Below are 15,452 nucleotides of genomic sequence, written 5' to 3'. Positions count from 1 at the left end.
CCCGCATCCTCACAGGCCTTTGATGCTGAGCAGGTTTCAAGAGAAGGGAACAGGCTCAAAGCCTCTCTTCTCTTGAGCAGAAGCCAAGCAGATGCTTCACAATCCCAGGTCACCTCCTCCCTCCCACCACATCCCTCACAGAGCCCCAAGCAGTCACAATTTTCTTCAATGACCCCACGAGTCCCCCCAAGGATCCAAACCCATAGCCATATCCTTATATATCACCCATTCATGCACAAGCTCTCAATGCTGATTCCAAATCAATGTAATTGCTCTTAAGTGATGGTTCCCAATCACAGTATGAAAGGATTAAATGGTTGATATTTCAGAAGTGAAAAATTAATTTAATGATTCACAAAGGAAAAGCATATTTTCTTACACGCTCACAGTTGCCCCAGATAGAGACAAGCCCTCATTTAAACCCAGCCTGATTGTTTCCACAAACAGAAAAAGATCACTAGGCTCTACAGTGTATCCTGGGGAAGAACCACGCCAATCCATTATCATTAAACAACACATTTATTGGCGTTGATACAGAGACTGACACAAGTCTTTTTTTTAAGAGAAAAATTACAAGGTATTCAAGTTACGATTTTTAGATAAACTTTCTACATTTGAGACATCGGGTTGTAAAAGGTCAGTGTTACCCCACGTGACATTTGCTTATAAAGTTTAGAAGTTACTGGCTTTGCAGCTTTTCAGGATATGAGTGTCCTGGGTCTTACTCCTTTGGTGTCTGAGCTAACAGCTGCAGAGAGGCCTGTGGATACAGAACATATCCTGCTATCTATTCAAGTTATTAAATACTAGAAACACAAAAATTTTTTCCACAAGAAATTGTGTGATGAGACTGGACCACCTTCCACTTGGTAGAATTTATTCAAATGTACAATCGCCGAAGTCCATGCCTACTGTCCAGGTGTAAGGCATGGACTTTGATAAATTCATAAGGTGCAGACCTCTGCCAATGACCACGACCCTCGGGTGGCAGGTTGGCTCAGTCTTGCGCGGTGGCTTTTGGGATGAGTGAATTACGAGTCAGTAGGCCTGCATGAAGGGCACAGCAGAAAGGTGAGTCACACGTGGGAATGCTCGCTAGGCTACGGAGACAAGAGCTGCTATTACAAGCCCAGTAATGAAGAGCACAGGCCAGTTAGAGAATGTTCAATGCAAATTAGAAGCTTCTGTAAACACAATCAGGCAGGATTAGAGAGGCAACGAGCGGTAACACTAAAAGCAAAAGAGCTTGTGCAATGAATTAGGGAGAGAAGAGTCAGGCTAGAGGTCTAGGGAAACACTGGATTTCAAACAACAGGGAAAAGTCACATGGGATGTTTCCAAAAGGGACCTAAGGCGACCGTGGGCAGGGTGCAGTGCCTGTAAGCACCACCAGGGGGCAGCACAAATTCCCTGGCTCTCCTGGGGCACCAGGAGGCCAGTCAGCACCACAAGCGGTGGGAGACCACAGCCCTGAGTAGTGGGACATGACCCTGTGCTCAGTTGCCCCACAGGGCATCCGCTTGGACGTTGGAGAGGCTGGTTGGCTGTGCTCCTCCTCATCAAATTATATCACCGTCTTCCTCCTCCACTCCTCAAATCCTTGAACCCTGTACATAATCCCAAATCCTTGATTAAGCTGAGAGACTCTGAATGCCTACAAAGGCCCCTTTGAAATTCAGCTCAGAGAACTGATTTTGGACATTTTCTCTGGTTCCTATGCTTCTGCCGTGACAGTCTCACTCCTACTCTGGTTTCGGGTTACACTCTGACCAGGTCACACCTGTGTCTTGCTTTGTGGACAAAACAGCCCCGTGGGATGTTGTCTGAACCACCTGTCCAGGTGTAAGGTATGGACTTTGATAAATTCCATCTAGTCAATGGCCCACTCTCTCAGGGCTGTAACGAGCTTGTGTTTGGAGGACTTGGGGAAGCTCTGCTCCCTGTCCCAGCCCCGCCTGCCTGGACTCTCCTAACATACTGAGCCGAGATCTCCAGGGAGTGGCTGGCTGAGGTAGCGGGACGCGGGCAGACTCGGCCTCTCCCCTTGGCTCAGCGTCCTCTTTCGCTCGCGGACCAGGGCCTTCTGGTGCCGCTTCATGCGCTCAAGCTGCTCCTCCGCAGTCATCCTGCCCCGCTGGTGGTCCCCTGAGTACAGGCGCTCCAAGGCACTCCTGGGTCTCTGAGGAGGAAGGGGTGAGAAATGGAGCAGCTGGGCGGGGAACGCAGAGGGCAGCCACCTGCTGGCTTCATTCCCATCCTTTGTCTCTTTCACACACACACACACACTCATTCACTCGATCTAGTTGGGTTCCTCTCAGCCATAGAGAACCCATACTCTAAGCACATTCATGGACATGATACCCCAGCCCTCACAGGCTGTCTGGGCAGCACCCCATTCTGCAGATGCAGACACCAAGGCCTAGGCCCATCCACTCAGGTATACATGCAGCATATGATGAGGTGAGAACTCAGGATGCAGACTTCCTGGGCCCCCTCCTGTGAGCCTGACAGGCTGAGAAGAAAGACGTGTGGCGGGGGGCGGGGGGGGGCGGTGCTCAGGAAATGGAAAGGGTAGCATGATGCCCTTTTTGGTAGGCAGTGGGAAACACATCACTGAGCACATGGTGACAGGGACCCTGAGCTCAGGAGGGGCTGAGGTCACCTCAGAGGCCATCTCCAGGGCTCAGAGGATCACCAGTCATTATCCACCTTGGAGCCCTTCCCTCTGTGCATAATGGAGCAGTGAGCTCCTCCAACTTCTCAAGGCCACTCACAGGGAAGGTCATCTTGCTGCTTTCGGTATTCAGACCCCTCCGGAGGGTGACGTAGGGAGCAATGGTGGACGACTGCTGGAGCCTTGATGTGGACCCTGAGAGCCCTTTTGGAGGAAAGAGAAATGCAAGTGTATTTGTGGTGAGGTGGACAGGCCGACGGCCCCCTCCAATCACTTCCGCTCCTGTGAGGGGACCACAGGGCCCAACCAACAACCCACTCTTCTTCCTCGCCAGGGCCTGGAAGAGCGAGGCTCCAGGTAGAGGATGAGGGGCCAGCCCAGGGGTGTCCTCTGTCCCCTATAGGGGACAGTGTCCCTATAGATCTGTGGGCTACCTTAGTCTTCCTTCACACGCAGAAGACCGGGGCTGCTTGGTAGGTAGAAAGGATGGAGGGGTAGGAATGCCCTCATCCCTTCTTTCTAATGAACTCACATGCATCCTGCATGACCCAGCTCAGATGTCCCACCTGTGTGAAGGTTTCTTAAATGTCCCTGGCAGAATCAGTTATCTCCCACATACCTGTCTAACTAGACTGCAAATTTAATAACGCCTGGTTGACTGAATGAATGAATAAATGAAGGGAAAGAAAGTGATGCCAAACATTTACTGAGCACTTACTATGTAACAGGGCAGTCACTGTTTATAGATTTTGTCCCACTGGCCCTACATAGCAAGCATTACTTAACTATTGTAGAGGTGCACAGTCTAAGGCTCAGAGAGGATAAGAGAAGCAGTGGCTGACCATGTGCTTCCCATGTCTGGCTCTTATGGCTTTGAGGAATCGCCTCACCCTGGCTGGCTGGTGCCAAGGCTTGTGCTTTCTCCACTAGCAGTGATTCTCATCAGGGGTGGTCCCCAACTATTGGAAATAGGCATCCTGCTGACAGAAGACACCACTAGCATTTAGCATGTGGGAACGAGAATGATAAATTCTCTGCAATGCCCAGGGAATTCCAAGCAACAAAGAATTGTCCTGCCCAAAATGTCACCAATACTGCCATGGATAAACACCCCTAGGCCATACTAAATGAAAGGTTGTACCATAATGAATGAAAGCACAGTGTCAACGGTTGCTGTGGCCCCAACTCAGCAAAATCCAGAGCCCACGCCCTGCAGAGACACAGCAAGCCTTGACACTGTGGTGGTCTGGGAGTCATACAACCCCACAGGCGCTGGAACCATGGCTGTGTGTCCTTCTGCATCCACACCCAGCCAGTGGGAGAAAGCGCCTGACCATGGGGAACAGGTGAGAGGAACAGATGAGGGAGTGTGGTCCACCTGCTCAGGGGTTCCAGGAGGCCTCCCTTTAAGAAAACTTCTGAGAAAGAGTATGGCTCTGGGAAAAATGGGATATGGTGAGCCTAAGGGCCAGAGTCTGTTCCCACCTCCATCTTACAAGGATAGGGGAAGAGAGTAAGAATGAGGCCCAACTGAGAAAACTGTGTTTGTTTAAAGAAAGGATTTATTGAGTCTTAGAGTGACACAGAAGAGGAAATAACATTTTGAACGCCTGAGATGACCAAGCTGATGCAGTCACCAAACATCCCCACCTGCAGGGTACAGTGACTCTGGAGCCAGAATACTGGGATTGGATTCTGGCTCCATCACTTATTAGCTAACTGGCAAATTACTTAATTTCTCTGAGCCCTAGTTTTCTTATCTCTAAAATGGGGATAATAGTAGTACTTCCCTCATAGGATTATTATGAGTATTAACTAAGTGAATATAAAATGTTAAACACAACACAGTGCCAAGCTTTATAGTAATGGCTATTATCATTATTTCCAAAACCAGATGTGATAAAGAGAAAGACAATCGGGATGTGGGCCATAGGAAGGAAGGATAGAGCCCAGCGCTCCCTGATGGCTGCTGCCCATGCTATGATCCAAAGCTGCACAGAAGAGTACAAGGTGCTGGATGAGGGTTGGGGAGCAGTGGTTGGTAGTGGTGGGGGTTCCCAGAAAGCCTGCATGGAGAGTGTTGCCTTACCTCTGCCTGGCAACGTCTGGTACCTGCTTTCAGGGCCCACGAGTCCCAGGGAAGTTGGGGCCGTGTCCCCACTGAAGGTCGCCAGCTCAGGCTCACTAACGTATGATCGGAGCTCCACCTGCAGGCAAAGTCTGAGGTGGTCATACCTGCCCAGCATCATGCCACCTCCCTCTCCCAGCCCACGATGGGGCAAACTCTAGGGTCTTCCCTGCTCACCCTTGAGTCCCCGTTCACACACTGCCCCTGCTCCCGGTCTCGCTTCCTCTCATCCGACTGCCGCTTGAGGCCCCTCACTGAGGTGTGCCGGATGATGGTGGCCTCCTTTGGCAGAGGTGGCACGGCCGGTGGCTGGTCCTCAGGGCTGTAGAGCTCAGGGAGTGGGGGCCTGGGAGGTGCCTCGTCTTCCTGCTCAGAAAAAGGACCATAATCAGTGTCCAGTGAGAGGGAGCTGGGGGCCCAAAGGGCCAGAACAGGACACCTCGGGCCTGCAGAGCATGACCACTTCAGCCCAAACATGCCAACATTTCCCCTGGCTGAGCTGTAAAGAAAGGGGATGGCTCTGATCCAACCCCATTCTTCTCTTGGATGCACACATTTTTCAAAGTGTTACTTATATATATTGTGTCCCCAGCTCCTGAACGTAGGTTTCCTGGGTCCATGCCCTTATTCCACTTGTGGAGAGCACACCATGGAGGGAGCAGGCTGGCGACTCTGCACTTATTGGTAGGTCTATGACAGCGCACCCCCACCCTGCCTAAGAACAAACATCTGCCCCCTCCGCAGCTCTCAGACTGAGTCACTCACCGTCCCTGCACAGTCTTGGGATCCCTCTGGGCTCTCTGAGCACCAGCAGTTCCCAACCCTGACAAGATCTCAGAATCACCAATTTCTAAAAAGTCCCCCTGCCCAGAAAGATAAACACAAATACTACCATAGACTGAAGGGAATAGAATATTTGGAGACAGAGGGTGGGAGGGAGACATTTTATTGTTTTTTTTTAATATATCTTTTGATTTTGCACCCTTTGAGAGTATTATCTAATAAAAAAGTAAACAACATTAAATTCAAGAAAATAAGCCGATAAAAATGAAAGAACTATATAGCTACATTCAATAATGTGACTTAATTACATACACATAATATTGAAGAAAAGATGCAAGATACAAAAGAATAAACACAGTATTATATACAGGCAAAATTAAAGTATTTGGAGATTCAAACATAGGTAGGAAAACAAACAAAAAAAAAAAAGGCAAGGAAATTATCCAAAAAGTCAAGAAAGTGGTTATCTCCAGCAGAAAGGGCCTGCACTGGGAGAGGACACCCGAGGGCTTCAGGCTGCTGCAAAGCTCTATTTCTTGGTCTGAGTGTTGGTATAACAGTGGTCTATTATTATTTGTTAAATTATATATTCGTGCTTTATCAATTTCTGGATGAATATCATTATTTCACAAATACAAAACAAGCAAACAGGAATAAAAAAAAAAATGGTGAACCTGGTGAACATATATACATTATAGGAGGGGAGAGAAGACCCCCAGTGACCCTGGTGGTAACCCAAGTTGAAAAGCCCTGCTACAGAGGACCAAGCTATGGAAACGAGTCTCTGTGATTTTCTATTCCAGGGGTCCCCAACCTCCAGGCCGTGGACCAGTACCAGTCTGTGGCCTGGTAGGCACCAGGCTGCACAGCAGGAGGTGAGTGGCAGGCGAGTGAGCCAAGCTTCATCTGTATTTGCAGCCACTCCCCAGCGCTAGCATCACCACCTCAGCTCCACCTCAGATCATCAGGCATTAGATTCTCATAGGAGCACCAGTCCCTGGTGCTAAAAAGGTTGGGGACCACTGGTCGATTCAGAGCTGCTTGCTGTACATAAGGGGAAACTGAGGAGGCTCAGAGAGGGGATGGGCCTTGTCCGAGAACCCACTGAGAAAACAAGGGCCAGAATCCAGGCGGCCCAGTCCCCAGGCTAGTACTATTTCCCTCTGCTCCCCGTTCTGGCTGGCAGGCATCCGGCCTTAAGACAGCAGCCATCTGCCCCAGCCATTCCTGCTGTTTGTTTTGCTACTTCTACCTCCTGTTTTGTGGCTGGTGCTCCATGCCTCTTAGATCTGGGACGGAAGGAGATCTCAAGATAAAGAAATTCACAATGACTTGGTCCTGGCACCTGTCTTCTAGTTCGAGGCCCTGGGCTGTGGCTGGAAGCAGGTAGATGGTGAGCACTGGGGTATGGGGACTTATGTGTTTAAGCTAGCACTGCACATCGACCTCATCAGAGGTCCTAGGCACACATGCTGCCCAGGCAGAGCTCCTCCAAGCCTTTGTTGGAAAAATCCTGGAGGACCCCCTTCCAAGCTGCCCTCTACTGTGGCTTCTCTGGCACTTGGATCAGACACCTTGTGTGCTCCAGTCAAGGCTGGCCTAGCCCTGGGGATGTGAGCTATCATGGTACCTGATCACATCTTCTGTTTCCGTAGTCTCCTGTGCTCCCAAACTCTGTGACGGGCTTGGACTCTCTCTCTGCCAGGTAACCGTGGTGTTTGCCCAGGTAAACACATGGGTCACAGACCTACGTGACCAGGACTGAATGTCCAATTTAGATGGCAGATGGCACAGAGAATGTTCAGGACATATAAACTGAATGCACTAATATGGAGACCTTAAGCACATTTTAACACCTTTGGGCCTCAGTTCTCTTATTTGTGGGATGAAGATACTGACCTTCCTGTCCAGACTCCATAAGGTTATTGCGAAGACAAACATAGCCTAAAATCTATCAGACTGCTCAACTGTAGGTGAAGATAAAGAGACTCTTCTGCTGAGACGAGCTCCTTGTCCACGGCAAGTGTAACTGCAGGTTTGCAAGGAGCAGTCACACAGCTCTCTGCACGGTGCAGATCACAAATTCCACCTACTTAGCACAGTTACTTCTCCCTGGGCCTCAGTTTTCCCAACTGTAAAATGGGAGCAATGAGCCAGATCATTTCTAAGGGTCTTTCTAACTCTAGGAGTCTGAGACAATTATCTGCCAGAGAGGAAACAGTGGCACTCAGCTCCAGGTCATCAATACTTACAACTTTGGGCTTCGTCTTGGTTGGTGACTGAAGAGGGGATGTCACTTTCCTCAGCTGGGGAGGGTGAGGTCGGTACGGCACGTAGGTCTGCAGCTGGGGGAAGAGCCGAACCTCCAGAGGGGTCCGCACAGGGCTGGTGGGGGGGCTGGGCTGCGGGGCCGGCTTGCTCTCAGAAGTCGAGAGCGAAGGCACAGGCGGGTGAGGAAACAAAGGCACCGTTTTTCTCTCTAAGGGGCGTGGAGGGAAACAAAGGGTGGGATGGAACGAAGACCTCGGAGGACAAGAAGAGTGACTTACACCATGAAGACCTGACCTCCCAAGGGCCATCCCACCCACCCGGGTGCCGGCCTCCGGGAAGATGGCCCACTCACCCGGATTTTTGACCGATTCCACCAGAATTCTGAAGTTCTCCTTATTCGCACTCAGGCCTGCAATGACATCTTCAATCCTCCAGAGATCCTTCTGTATCTGTGATTTCTCCTGAGGAAACGAGGTGGTGGTTCATTTCCTTCTGAGCTCCTTACCCGAAGCTTCTTCTTAGGACTCATGCTGTCGTTTCAGACAGGGCCCTCGCCCTCAAGCATCCCCTTGGGGAACCCCACCAGGGCGACAGCCAAGCCTGCTTCACAGCTTTGTAGGGAAGTGCAGACGTGGAAGATGCCCAAGACCCAGGACAGGAACTTCCAAGAAGCTCTCACCCGTCCAACTTGCCTATTTTCACCTAATTTAAAAATAGACTGACTTTAAATACTGTTTGAGTCCACTTCTGTGAGGTACCTGGAGTAGTCAGGGTACCTAGAAAGAGCAGTCTGTGGGGAGAAGAGGAATGGGGATTGTTGTCTCACGGGTACCGAGTTCCGGTCTGCAAGACAAAAAGGGCTGTGGAGACAGGTGCGCATGACGTGAATACACTTAACACTACCAAAGTGTACCCCTAAAAATGGTCAAGGTGGTAAATTTTGTTATGCATATTTTACCACGATTTAAAAAATAGACCATCTTAGGCAACCATGGGTAAAGGAAAGTGAAGGCAAGGACTAGAGGTTACGCCATCCATGGAATATAAAGAGCATCTTTTAATGGACAGTTAAATCCCAGGATCTGAAGTTCAGTTAAGAGTACAATGGGCAGTGGAAACTATATGGCCATTAAAAGGAATGGAGAACTGATACAGGCTACAACGTGGATGAATTTGAAAACATTATGCTGGGTGAAAGAAGCCAGACACACAATGTATGATTGCATTTATATGAAATGTCCAGAATAGGAAAATCCATAGACAGAAAGTAGATCAGTGGTTGGCTAGAGCAAGGGTGGGGAGGTGGGGATGGGGAGTGACTGCTCATGGGTACATGGTTTCTTTTGGGGGATGAAAATGTTATAAAATTGAATGTGGGGACAGTTTCACAACTCTGAATATTCTAAAAACCACTGAATTGAATATTTTAAAAAGGTGAATTTTATAGTAGATGAATTATATGATAAAGCTTTTTTTTTTTTTTTTTTTTTTGAGTAATGAAGGAGCCAGGCTACACGACCATATGCACACAACTTATAACTGAAATCGGCTGGGAAGAGGCCCCAGAAAAAGGTGAGCAGGGTCTGTCATGATTAAAGGATTGTGGGCACCTTTTAACAGAGTTGTTTAAACATCAAATACAATATTCTTTCAGTTTTTAAATTACCATGGGGGAAGACAGCCTTTGTCCATCCCTGTGGACTTAGGAAGGCTTCACATTCCCATCTCCCCAAGGCACCTGGCCACCCTTGACTGGAAGAGTTCTCTCATGCGAGAACTGGAACTGTCCAATGCTGCAGTTAGACCATGTGTTCCCTGACACATCTCATGGGACGAGGTACTCAGCAGATTCTCAGTACATGTATACTGAATGAATAAAGGACCAATCACATAGAATTCCGTGATCAAACACTGTCCAACAGCCGTGACAACAGATATCCGAGGCCTTCTTCCTAAGGGGTTCACACTCTCATACGCTCCCCACCTTGCCAATACCAACACACATCCTCAGGACTGACGAGCAAATAGTGACCTTGATGCTCAGCTCCTCACTAAAGTACAAGCGTCCTAAAACAGACATGTTATTCAGCCCAGAGTCTGTGTATAAGCTAATGTGATTATCTCAAGAACAGAAGTCCCCAGGTAGAGTGCTAGGAAGAGGTGAAGGAGGAACATGGAATGAAAAATCAACTCTTTCTCTCCCCTCCTCTGGCAGTCTACCTGGCATACTTCTACCTGTCAGTTCACAACCCAGCCCCACTTTGCCTCTCTGTCATCCCCACATGTAAGAGAAGAGGAGCAAAGGCCAGAGAAACTCTTTCTCTAAGAGAGATGGAATCTCAGAACTTAATGACAAGTTGAAGGAAGCTTTTGGGGAGCAAAGAGGTGGGGTTTCATTCCTGTATCCTCACACCACACTGGGCAGGAAGGCTCCTGTGTGCTACACTCAGCAGAAGCCCGAAATCATCGCCCCGAACTAGGGACACCTGCCACTGCCTCTCACCCGGTTACCTGGATGTTCTTTTATCCTCTAGCTTCCCTGCCCAGGTGGCCATGAAAATCTTCATAAATAAAGCCACTCGTATTTACTTGAAAAGGCTATGAATTTTCTCACAGCCAAACCTGGCTTTAGGGAGGCAAGTTTCCAGGCCTCACTACTGTGAATGTGTTTGGGGCCATAAGCATATCTCCAGCATCATTGATTTTATTCAGGACTCTGACAGCTTGCCCGGCCTAGAATTACACCAAAGAAGTTAGCACAGAGCCGGCTCAAAGAAGGGCTCTGTGAGCTTCCCAGGTCATTGAGCAACGCCACCAAGCTGGATGGAAATCAAGCTGCAGGGAACAGGATTCAAACTGGCCTATGTCTTAGTAACACACAGGGCTAAGTTCTCCAGTGAGTCTGTGACAAAACCTGTATGTTGTACCCATTTGTTTTTTGGAGGGGAAAAATGGTTTCTGGGCCTGTTGTATACCAAATTACCATAAAATAAGGTGCTGTAGAAATATAAATGGCTAATGACTATATGAAAAGATGTTTAACCTACCAGTAATTAAATAAATGCAAATTAAAACAAGATGCCCTTTTCAGCAGGTAGACGGGCAAAAATTAAAAAGACTGATAACATCGAATGCTGGAGAGATGTGGGTAGATAGGTTCAGTACTCTCATTCACTGAGGGTGAGAGAGCAAATGAGCACAGCCTTTCAGAGAGTGTTCTGGCGCTATCTGTCAACAACGAAGTATATACTCATCTCAACTCACCAAGTCCACTCCTAGAATCCTAGCTTAGATAAATGCTAATAAATAAGTTGAAACGGCAGTTACATAGACGCTTACTGTGGCATCATTTATAAAAGCAAAACACTACAAATAATTTAAAATGCCCATCAGAAAATGAATGGCTCATTAAAATACAGAATATCTAGACTATGAAATTCTACACAGTGGTTAAGAACTAATTTGATTTCATTTACTTAGGCCAACAATGCCCAGCACAACTTTCTGAGGTTATGGAAATCTTCTATCATCTGTGCTGTCCAATATAGTAGCCCTCCACTAGCCACATATGGCTGGCTACTGAGCAGCTGAAATGATTCTAGTGTGACTGAGAAAGAGATTTCTATTATTAGTTAATTCTGATTAATTTATGTTTAAATTTAAATAGCTACCGTATTGGACAGCTTAAATTTGGAAGTATCTTTCCAAGAAAGATCCCCACAAAGCAAGGTGATGACAAAAAGAGTTATGGAACAATGTGTAAGTGTGATTCCTCTTAAAGTAAACCCAACTCCCATCCCCAAATAAATTACACAATTCTATGTGTGTGCATGTTTGGAAATGCAGAGGAAATGGTCAGAAAGGCAACGCTACAAACTGATGGCACTCATGACATACATATGCGGGGAGGGTGGTGGTCTGAGGCAGAAAGGGGAAGAAGACTTTATTTTTTCTTTTTGCTTCTCATTGGTTAGCCTTTTCAAAGAGATACAGTCATCTATTATTTGTATAATTATAAAAACGTAAGGAATGAAATGCTAAAAAAATTACTGCTAAAACTAATGTGGTTCATTGAAGTCCAAGTAGACAGATATGACAGGATGGTTGAAGGAACTAGTAACCAGAAATAATCATTTCAAGGACTTTGTCAGCAATATTCATCTAGTATTTTCAAGCTACTATGCTAAGTTCTGGAAATACAAAAAAAAGGGGGGGGAGGAATTATTAGGGAAAAGAGGGGACATTTAAGTTCTAGGGAACCTAGCAGGCCAGCCCTGAGCCACAGGCAAGAGTCTCCTCAACATGGCCCTGGACAGGTTGCCTGGAACCAGCTCAGAATAGTGAGTGGAGGGATAGCAAGGCCTGGGAAAAGCCTCCCAGTTCCGAATTCCAGTCATTTTTTGGGGTGAGGCTGATATCAGGAGGATCAACACACCCATTAATCATTTTAATGAAGAGCCTAGAACTAGTTCATCAATTAGCAAGTCTAACACCAAAACTGGCCCAGCATGGTGCCTCATACATAAGAAGCCTCAATCAATGTTTGCTGAATTCAAATAAATCGAATTTATATTAGCTCCCTGAAAGAAGAGATACAGATCTGAAGTTGGGCTGGAAAACAGGTTATTTTGTTATAAAGTTGAGGGTGGAGTGAGAGCCTGGCTGGGCACCATAGTGAGGGAACAGTGGGCAGCAGCAAGGTTTAACCACACAGGGCCTTTCTTCTCTCACCTTTGGGGACAGAGGCAGCTGTCAACAGGTGGCCTGCTTTTTAAGGATAGAGGAGGCAGGGCTCTAAGGCTGCCCTTCCTAAGTGGGGCAGGGGCCACAATGATGGGTATCTCCAGGCCTAGCCTTCAGAAATGCTAGTGACTGCCTAGAGCCGAGAGGCACCTCCATGGACCTGGATTCACACTACCTCCTCAGGTGAAAGCTTGATAACATCTGTCTTCAGGAATCGGAGAAAGGAAGTGGGCAGGGCTTCCTGCTGCTGTCTGAATAAATAGGAACCCAAGATGGGCCAAGAACCAAGGAACACAGATCACTCTCAAGTCTCTATAATGCTCTCAAGGCTGGTATTTGTCTCCTCTTGGAGCTGTTTCTCCAAATGATCAGTAGTAAAACCCTTACGAAAATGCCCGAGAACTTGTTTCTGAGAGCAGAGAGGCAGGGGAACTGCAAGGAGGCTGAATATCACAGCCTGGTTAGGGGACGGGATCCCCAAGGGAGAGCTTGGGGTGGGGAGCTGGCTGCGTCCGGGTGGAGAAAGAGAAGGCCCTGGGTGGGGCTCTCAGAAGAAATCAGAGCTCAGAGGAGATGAAGAGCCCTTGGGTCACCTGGAAAAAAAAGGCTCTTCTGTGCTGCTCCTGTAGGGTCTGCTTCAGCTGTCCCACATCACTCTCCAACTTCAGATACTCATTCCAGGCATTTTCCATCTCCTGTTGGCCAAGGAAACACTTCTGATTCTTAGTTGTCCCCTGGCCCCCAGAAGCCTCATGAGCACCTATGCCCTGACCACTGCTGACCCAGCCAGGGGAAGAGGGAAGGGGTGTCCCATAGGTCTTGGGCAGGCCTGGTGAAAGACAAGGGTTGTCTTCTCATCACTCTGACTCTGGCCACCTGTACTGTCCCCTCTTCTACCTTTGGGGATGCTTTGGTTCCCAGCCCTGGCAAAAAGGGCCTGTATCACATCAGAGGAACGAATAAAGTGGAAATTCTGATGTCTTCAAATTAACTGTACACAGAGCAGGGAATAGCCTTGCAGGTTGGTGTGAGAAATCTGGTCCTTTGGGTGCCACAACAGCCATCCAGGAGTTACTGATGCAAAGGACCCAAAGGCACTGGTAGAGATAGATATGTTACCTTTAGAAAAGGTAAACTACTGTCAGGAGGCAGCCTGCAGAAGTTCTGGTACTCAAGACTCTCGCCTCTGAATTGGCGAATTCAACTATAGTTTGGGAGATGAGAACAGCAGCCCCCTGCCCAGCCCGACCTGAGGGGGAGTGTCTGCCACCCACCACACCCTCTACACACAGTGGACTCTCTGGAGAGCTCTGCCCGGATGTGGACAAGGTCCTCCTGCAGCAACCTCTGCTGGTAGGCAATCTTCTCAAGGTGCTGGGGCTGGTCTCGGTACTGATCCATCTGTCTGTGCAACACCTCCAGCACAGACTCTAGCTGGTCCTGCACCAGGCAAGGGTCAAAGAGCAAGACAATAGCAGGACAGTCCCTGGAGGCCTCCCCACACCATCCCAGCAACTAAACAAACCTGCTGGATTCTAACTGTGGCTGAAGGGGCCAGTGTCCAGCTGGGGCCTGAGAGTCAGGGCTTCTGGTTCCAGCTCTGACCCTGCCCACTGAGTGGCCTGGAGCAAGTCATCTAACAGCTCTGTGCCTTAGTTTCCTCATCTACAAAGTAGGCACAAGGCCATCAACTCCTTATAGGATAAACAATGAGGATAAATCAGAGTTGGTGGAAAACTAAGCTTCTGGGACAAAGGCCATGTTATAAACCTTCAGCATCACAAATATAATGCCTTGTTAAAATGTAATAAAGAAAAAAAATAACAATAAGTGTCTAAGAGGCTAAATATCAGTGGCCCCCTCCATTCTGCCCCAGCCCATTCCTGCCTTCCCATCCAGACTTCCTTCCTCCATAGCCTAGAACCTAGAAGATGTCGTTTGATACAACGTGTCGTTTGATACAATCTGGTCTATGACTGAGAAAAGACAAACCTCCACTCCACCAGCCTAAGATCACGCAAAACTGATACATACTTTGTTCTCCTTGAGGGCTCGTATCTTGTCTTCCAAGTCCTGGAGGATCCTGTCTTGTTCACAGAAGATGCTCAGTTTGACCTGTGAGCAAGAACAGGTTGGAGAGAGCCTGGGATGGTGAGGAAAGGGGCTGGCCCTGCAGTGTTATCAGAAAGTCTTTGGCTATGGAATCATCCAAACTCTGCCTGAAGCTGCCCACCCCGGGTCTGAGGGCAGCAGGCAGCTGAGGGGTCAGCCTGTCACTCTGGTCACTCACGTCAATATCGCTCTCAGCAATCTTCACTGGCTTCAGGCTTCGATCTTTGAGAAGGTCCCGGCCTGTCATCTGGGAGGTGAACAATTTAAAGGAGATTTAACCATGGGGTTTGAGATAGGAACTCGGGAAGGAAAGTTAGCTCACGATGGATGGGCGTGGAGATCTTGGCAGTGGCAAGTAAGGTCACGGCACAGAAGGGGCAAAAACCAAAATCTTTTTGTAATCCTAGTAGCCCTTGTAAACTTTTCAAAGAAAATGTAGATGTTCAAGTTGCAGTATTAACTGTAGAAGCTTGTACTTGCTCAAATGAGTTCAATATGAATCTTGGAATATTTGCCACCAGTAAGAGAGTTTTGCTACCAAATCTGGGGTCAAACACAAGTGATGGAAGTCCATGACCCCTGTCCAGGGCAGTGGGGTGGGTGGACGAGAAGGAACAAGCAAATCCTCTAGGCATTGTCAAGCCTTCGTTTAAGGAAGTTTCTGAACAGCCCACCTCCCATGAGTAAGGTCAGCCTTCTTCATTCTATATTATTTGCAAAGAGGATCTGGCCAAGGGAAGA

General features: G+C 48.1%; 1 protein-coding gene across 17 annotated transcripts in view; it reads right to left on the bottom strand.

The window, feature by feature from the left end:
• PLEKHA7 (pleckstrin homology domain containing A7) overlaps positions 1-15,452 on the bottom strand; it is a 191,821-nt gene that overhangs the window by 9,298 nt on the left and 167,071 nt on the right. For 16 of the 17 annotated variants that reach the window (XR_005650403.1, XM_039851504.1, XM_039851501.1 and 13 more), the window contains 10 exons: positions 14,890-14,958; positions 14,634-14,714; positions 13,890-14,039; positions 13,193-13,294; positions 8,209-8,317; positions 7,838-8,064; positions 4,980-5,168; positions 4,764-4,881; positions 2,775-2,878; positions 1,979-2,179 (listed from right to left, as the gene is read on the bottom strand). Coding sequence is in view for 16 of the 17 variants with exons in the window: in XM_039851504.1 (XP_039707438.1) it covers positions 1,979-2,179; positions 2,775-2,878; positions 4,764-4,881; positions 4,980-5,168; positions 7,838-8,064; positions 8,209-8,317; positions 13,193-13,294; positions 13,890-14,039; positions 14,634-14,714; positions 14,890-14,958 (1,350 nt within the window). In the remaining variant the exon portion in view is untranslated. Of the gene's footprint in view, positions 1-500; positions 1,048-1,978; positions 2,180-2,774; positions 2,879-4,763; positions 4,882-4,979; positions 5,169-7,837; positions 8,065-8,208; positions 8,318-13,192; positions 13,295-13,889; positions 14,040-14,633; positions 14,715-14,889; positions 14,959-15,452 lie in introns of those variants that run through there. The other variant, XM_039851517.1, reaches the window with a different exon arrangement.

Source organism: Pteropus medius, unplaced genomic scaffold (assembly GCF_902729225.1).
Source record: "Pteropus medius unplaced genomic scaffold, Ma_sr-lr_union100, whole genome shotgun sequence".
Classification (NCBI taxonomy): domain Eukaryota; kingdom Metazoa; phylum Chordata; class Mammalia; order Chiroptera; family Pteropodidae; genus Pteropus; species Pteropus medius.
This window is presented reverse-complemented; position numbering and strand designations above follow the sequence as displayed.